We start from the raw sequence: 7,384 nt of genomic DNA, 5'->3' as shown, positions 1-7,384 counted from the left end.
ACTTTTATTAAATCCTATGACGTTAAACTAAAAGACAGCTATAAATTATAATGAGTAATTAAAATGCTGCTTATTGATTTCACATTTGACACTATATATTTTCTGCTGGCAGGTCCATGGCGCCCTGTCCATTCACTTGCCAAGCTTAATGTGTCTCAAAACCTTGTGTGCTAGATTGCATAATTTCCGGGCATCATAGGTGTGTGCAGATTACTCCAAAATATCATGTCTATGTGTTATTATCCAGGATGTCAATAACTGCTACAACGCGTCAATGATGATTAAAAGTGATGCGCTACCTACCTAAAAAGAATAACTAAGAATGATCTATGCGTAAGCACATAGGCTACTGTACGAGCTCGTGATGTTTAAAATGTTACACGCGTCCATGACGCTTCAAACACTAGGCGCAGTGACGCGTCATTATTTACAGCGCAGAAGCAGCGGCTGCGAGTCTCGCGCACTGGGAGCTATAAATACAGCAGCGCGCGCTGGTCACTCCACAGTCCGCCGCGCGCTCTGCGTGCTTTATCTACTTTATACACCTTTACATGATGTTTTCTTAGACAATGAAGACCACAATACCACTGCCACTACTGAACATCAATATTTAGACTGCAAAGACACTTTTAGTCGAACTGGAATAAGTTTTTTATTATCGGGAAAAAGTAAGAAGACTCCGGACTAAACGGATGATGGAAGTCTGATATCGCCTTTCGATTCTCAAGGACTGTTTCAAAGACGTTTTTTTGGGGGGGGGAAAGAAATAAAATGAAGATTTTCAGGTGAGGTGAGCAGCATGGATAATACAAAACGCGTAAATGGTAAATATTTTGAATATTTACCTATTGAAATAGACTTTTGATAGACTAGAAAAAGATTTGCGAAATATATGGATAAGTGACAGAGCAAATAAAATATTAAAGTAGCAGAAAAAGTAAAAGAAACAGCGTAGTTATTCAAATTGCTGTGATACATAAATTTTTAACACATAGGCTACACACACAAAAACAGATAACTCCGTTTTTAACAATTTTCAAAAAATCATGTTTTTTCATTGTGCATTCCAATAATCTCAATCAAAATGCAGTTGGGTTATTTTGATTAGGTTAAAAAAACAACTAAAAAAATGCAGCTAACTAACACAATAAAACACAATAAAAATATGATAACATAGCCTAAAAAAAACAAAACATGATTTTTGAAAACTTTAAAAAATGGAGTTATCTGTTTTTGCAAATAAACTCTTCAAATATAATCTACTTTATCTGGCTCATTAACGTAATCAGGTTGGTAACTAGTTGATTGAGACATTTTTAGGTTTTCTGGAAAAGCATTTAAACATTATTTATACTTTTGCGTATTTCTTTTTATCTGTTTTTTTATTTATCTTGTTATCTTCAAACAGTTGTTTAGTTCTTCTTATTACAGTGGTGAATGGTCAGAAGTGTTGAAATTTGTACTGCGCGTTTTTTGCTTTCTCATGTACCCTGGAGAGGAAATTGTGCAAAAACAATGTTCCTATTCACTAAAGTTTTCTGAAAGGTGTGTCAGTGTATCATTTCAGACCTCTGGACATAATTTCCCTCATTGAATGTTTGTACATAAACAAGGAAAAAAACAGGAAGGGCTGTAATCGCTTGCTTGTTAACTGATTAAAATGTCCCAAATGGACTAGTTTTGCAGCCAAAATAAGCAGAGCATCCCTATTTTTACATATCTGATATTCAGCTTGTTTGCTAAAGAAGCATTAGAGTTCTTAATCTCAGCTTTAAATGCCCAGTTCTCATAAACACAATTCTATGCTCTTTTCTCTATAGATATGTATCTCTAAGCTCAGTGGTGCTCATCCCATAGCCTGGAGATGTTAGCTGTCCAACACTACAACAGTTCAGCCCTGGATGTGAATGAAGGATTTAGCAATCAGACCCAGCAGGTGCCTGGAGTGGTGTGCTGCAGGGAAAACCTGAACATCACAACCGACCCCACGGCAGCGGGCCTGTCCATGACCCTGGGCATCGTGTCCAACATCGTAGCACTGATCATCCTGGTTAAAGCGTACACTCGTCTGCGGAAGCGCTCCAAAGCAACATTCCTGCTGTTCGCCAGCTCTCTGGTGGCTACGGACCTTGCAGGTCATGTTATTCCAGGTGCCCTGGTTCTGCATCTCTACATGTCTGGCACCGCTGGAGGACTTTGTTACCAACCCGATGCCACCTGCCATTTCCTGGGCGGCAGCATGGTGTTCTTCGGCCTGTGCCCGCTGTTTCTGGGGTGCGTTATGGCGGCGGAGCGGTGCATGGGTGTGACGCAGCCTCTCCTGCACGCCCGCGTAATTTGCATGGCCCACACCAAGATGGTGCTGGTGATGATATGGCTGTTGGCTTTATCTGTAGCGCTGCTGCCCTTCTTTCGCCTGGGAACATACACCTACCAGTTCCCGTGGACCTGGTGCTTCATAAACGTGTTAGACAATACCAGCATCACAGACGTGATATTTGTGCTGCTGTTTTCTGGACTGGGACTGGCCGCGCTGGCCGTGGCACTGGTCTGCAACACCATCAGCGGGGTGACACTGGTGAACGCCCGTCTGCGCAGGAAGAAGTGCCACCGCAGATCGGCTAAATCACATGACATTGAGATGGTGGCACAGCTGGTGGGCATTATGGTCACTTCTTGCATCTGCTGGAGCCCTCTGCTGGTGAGTTGGCCATTACAAAAAAATAGGATGTTATTAACCAAAATCGTTGCAGTGCAGCATTACTGAAGGCAGATGTAAGTTCCTATTGCTTAAAGGGTGGATGAAGAAGCAGCACACTGGAAGTTGTAATGCAAGCGATGCAATACGCATTATTGACAGAAACAATACGCATTATGATTGAGCACAGTGGGGTTCTAGAAGTAAAAATCCCATTCATTTTCTCCATAAAAAACTGACTTTAACAATAATGTATAAATGTTTCCAGACAGACCTTCCTTTTTTTTTTTAACATTTAAATGGACAAATTTTGGGTTTTTCATTTGCAAATTCCTTACCATGCAGTTATCTAATGAAGCCCTAATGTAAAGTGTGACCGAACAATACAGAATCAAAACACTTTCAAACAATATCTAGGGCATGTTGTAGTCCAGATAAAATGTTAAAAAAAGTTTGAAAATAAATAGCCTATTAAGTCTAAATATTTAAGTATTTGGCGCTGTGATGAACATCATAGCAAATACACAAATCTGAATGGCTGTTTAAATAATTTAAACACCTTTCAGAAACAGAAAGTAGTGTAGCTGCTTTTTTTACAGGGTTTCCGGGGTAACGCAGTTTAGCGCCATCTGCTGTCAGAGAGTGAAAGTGCGCTTTCATCCAGAGCGTCTCTCACATGTTCCGCCATGTGCTTCTAGTCCGTGCTTGTTTACATCAGAGTGCGCATGCGTCTTTCACGCAGCATACAGCAGTGTTGTGCATTTTGACCAGTTGATGGGAAAAGTATTCTTAAAATGCATTCAAAATTCTGAATAATTTATAATATATAATTATTCACGGTATTTAGAAGTGCCCACGATAACAATATTGTGCATATTCATTACCGTGATATATCGCATTACCGAATACCGGCACAAGTCTACATGCAACAAAAAATATGTATAAAAAAATGTGTATGTATTTGAATGAACTTTATACATAGCAATTAAATATATTGTATTTTACACTATCATTATTGATTTATAGCCCATCATTTCATACATTACCATTGTTTATTATTTATTTACATCATTCACAATGCTGCATGGTATGAGTAACTCATTCTGTCATAAAATAATTAAGTACACAGTCTTGTACTTTTGTTTCATATCCATTTCAAATACTGTTTTGCCTTGGTTTGTATTGTTGAAGGAAATCCTAAAACTCTATTGAAGAGTTTTCTAGAATGCCTATGGAGAAAATGAATGGGAGGATAGTTCTGGAACCAAGGCTGCTGAAAAAGTTGGCAGTCACAGTTGCACTCCGTAGAGTGAGTCTGATAAATGACAATGTGAAATGGACTGCAAACATGCATGTCACCTCAATTATTATTATTATATTAAAAAATGAAACTTTTTTCCCATGCAAACTAAGGAAAAGGAAATATAAAAAGGGCAGGAGGAGTCACAGGAGCAAAGAAAATTTGGGCCTTGGATAGGGCTGCACAATTAATCGAATTTCTAATGCGATTACAATTATGGATGCCACAATTACGTAATCATTCAAAGCGGCAATTAATCGTTCAAAGTCCACTTGTTATTCTGGATGCGTAAGATGCGTTTTTTTCTTTCTTTCTACATGTTATCTTAAGGGTTTTTCCCATTATTTTAATTTTAGTTTTAGTATAACATTATAATACCATTCATATTTTTACTTTTTTATAATTTAAAGAAGAAACCAATCCGATGTATAGTTGACATTTGAGGCTTAATACTATAGAAAAGCACTAAAGGTTTTTCAGTTAGAGTGTTTTCAGCTTTCGTTTTCATATAAAAATACGGCATGCAGTTTGCATCAAACAATGGTATAAACATCATTCAGTGTAAATTGTGATAATCGTAATTAATAACCGCAATTACAATTTCAAGGGAATAATCGACAATTATGATTTTTGTCATAATCGTGCAGCCCTAGCCTTGGATTTATTAAGCTAGTTTGCAATTGTTCAGGATTAACATACACCATCTCTTTTGGTGATTCATTATATGATTCATTATAAAATTCATCAAAATGTCTTTGAACATGAAGCTTTGTTTGGCTTCAGAGCTATTGCACAGGATTCTGTATAGTCCACATACAGTATTACATACAGTAAAAGTCAAATAATGAAGAAATAGTGTAAATATCACTGCAACCTAAAGGCAGAACTTTTACATGTGCATGATGACCGTCTCAGTGTTCTTGTATCTGTACATTTGTGTCTTGCCCTACTATGTGTGATCTTGAAAAGCTATGGAATGTAGAAGCTATTGAATATTATTTTGACCAATAAAGGTTCACTTCAGGAAGAATCTCCGTTTTCCGTCTCTATCTACGTCAGGATGTTGCATTTACATTACTACTCTTAGGCCTGGCTTTCTTTTCAAAACGGGCACTCTCAGAAAAAGGTACAAAGCTGTCATGTGTCGTTCCGCTAAAGTACAAAATGTACCTTATAGGCCTACCTCAAAAGTACATAAGTACAGTTCCTAAAGTGTAAATATCAATACCTAATACCTAGTAGTTTTTGAAAAGGTACCGACTTAAAGACAACTATAAAGAACTATAAAACTATTAAAAAACTATAGTTTGCTACTATCAATCAGATCTCAAAAGATATATCTTTAGCATTGTTTTTACCTTTTTAGTGACAAATTGCACCAATTTAAAAATGAAACCATCTTAAATAATACAAGTAAGTAAGTATCAAAACAGTTCTCTTTGTGTTATCAGGGGGGGGGGAGACGAAAAGCCACATTGTGACACACTGTTCTTTCTGTAATTTGCCCATTTCCGTTCGCCCCCAGTAGCCGCATTTTTCTTTGTGTTGCATCTCCCCCAAACGACCGAGCCCGTGTCCTGGCTATGACCCATTTTTACAGGGAAAAAAAACATATTTAAATAGTCATTCATTTGTCTTATTTAAATACAGTGTCAATTTAACATTGCACTTTGCATTGTTTTGATGCATACAAAAATTGACTAATTTTCTCAGCTGACGCCTTCCTTGCCAGGCGAAAGAAAGAAAGAAAGAAAGAAAATGTTATATTTTGCAGGCGCCAAGTCTGAATTACAAAGCCACGCCCACTCCATTCACTCCTGTCTGTCGCCGACACAAGAGTGTAATGATCCTATTGGTCCACTGATATCACGTGTCACTGTTCCTTGGCGCACGCTGATTCTTTACAGCGACAAATCAGTGAAGGCACATCTTATCGCTGCGTTGGTGAGTAATTATTAAACATTAGGTGGTTTAAAATGTTTTGAGGTGCAAATATATCGAGTGAATACATTTTAATTTACTCTAAATGTGTCGTTTCAACACTTAAACGCAGCAGAAATGCATTTATTTCGATAGCAAACGGCTATGGCTAGCGATTAGCACGCTAGCTCCTTATGCGTTTAACAGAAACAGCGAGAATTGAGCATTACTTGATTTTTTTTATTACGTTTAAAATTAATAAATTAATAAGTCTTCTTTTCTGTCTTATTTGCTAATCTAGTTAAATAAACATTCTGGCACCGTTTTTTTAGTTGTTTTGGGGGAGAGTAACGACCATTTTATCTCATTCGGTGTCTTTGGCCGTGTCTCAAAATCAAATGCGTATCTTGGTCAGAAAGCATTTTTTTCGGCGCAATTAGCCAGATTTACGTGTACAAACTTAATTAGGTCACGGTGAATGTGATCTTAAGGGCCAAATGTTGTATTAATGAAGGTAGATGTTTGCGCAGACTGTCCCCATTGTTTGGCTGCATTAAAATGGCCGCACAGCTGCGAAGTGTACTGCGTTTCCCTTGTTTACTTCAGCATTGTGTTACTTGAGGTACCATATCACGTTTACTTGCGTGTATGTTGATTATGTAAGAGATACGTTGTTATTATTTTAATTTTACTGATCTCTGTTTGATTTTAGAGATAGGGGGGCGGTTTCGGCGTCAACAAGTGCGTGTGCTGCTTGTTAAATGGGCACAAATTATATAACGCAGTGATATATGTGTTTCACAAAGGGAAAAGATCATTTAAGTTGAATAATTACACATTGTCGTTTCTCCAAAGTGTATTTGCTTCAATGCTCAGGTACTTATGCTTAATGATAATATTAGAGGAGGACAGTCCCACCAGAGCCAAAACCAAGATTTACTATTATATGCATTATGTATTTGTTTTGTTTCTTAAATTTAATACTAGGGGTGCTCCGATCAGGATTTGAGGCCGATCACTGAAAGCAGTATCTGCCGATACCGATCTTTTTAAAGCCTTCTTTTTATCATTTATATCTATTTATAGTGATACTTCAATCGGGATTTTTAGACATTTATTCAGGGCCTGAATTTCATTTTTGAAAATGGGGGGAATTCCCCTCTTAGGTGACTCTTGTGAGAGGAGCAGCAGCTTTCACTCAGGAGTCTGCTACTGATCCGTGGCTGTTTACCACAAACACAACATTTATCCATTATTTTGATTTCAAATCCAAACATTGTAACTGAAAGTTTTTTTCAGCATTGCAATTCTTTTTTTACACAGTACAGTAATACAATCTTCACATGTTTAAGCACAATAAATATAAGCAACACATTATTCAATGCTTTTTACTTTTGCATTTACTTCTAGACTTATATATTAAGTTGATCAAGCAAGTGGCAAAACATTTAAACTACTTTTCTTAC

The 7,384-nt window shown here is 37.4% G+C and overlaps 2 protein-coding genes across 2 annotated transcripts in view; both read left to right on the top strand.

The window, feature by feature from the left end:
- Positions 1-522: 522 nt before the first annotated feature.
- LOC107731471 (prostaglandin E2 receptor EP1 subtype-like) lies at positions 523-2,805 on the top strand. Its single transcript, XM_016542563.1, has 3 exons — positions 523-824; positions 1,821-2,701; positions 2,797-2,805. The coding sequence occupies exons 2-3, from the start codon at positions 1,865-1,867 to the stop codon at positions 2,803-2,805; spliced, it is 846 nt and encodes a 281-aa protein (XP_016398049.1). The 5' UTR covers positions 523-824; positions 1,821-1,864.
- A 3,047-nt stretch (positions 2,806-5,852) lies between these two features.
- Positions 5,853-7,384, top strand: part of LOC107731470 (interleukin enhancer-binding factor 3 homolog) — a 19,576-nt gene continuing 18,044 nt past the window's right edge. The window contains exon 1 of the mRNA XM_016542562.1: positions 5,853-5,942. The gene's annotated coding sequence lies outside the window, so the exon portion shown is untranslated. The remainder of the gene's footprint in view (positions 5,943-7,384) is intronic.

Source organism: Sinocyclocheilus rhinocerous, unplaced genomic scaffold (genome assembly GCF_001515625.1).
Source record: "Sinocyclocheilus rhinocerous isolate Xijiao unplaced genomic scaffold, SAMN03320098_v1.1 scaffold1871, whole genome shotgun sequence".
In the NCBI taxonomy this organism is placed as follows: domain Eukaryota; kingdom Metazoa; phylum Chordata; class Actinopteri; order Cypriniformes; family Cyprinidae; genus Sinocyclocheilus; species Sinocyclocheilus rhinocerous.
The sequence above is the reverse complement of the archived record's forward strand: the minus strand, read 5'-3'. Positions and strand labels throughout refer to the sequence as shown.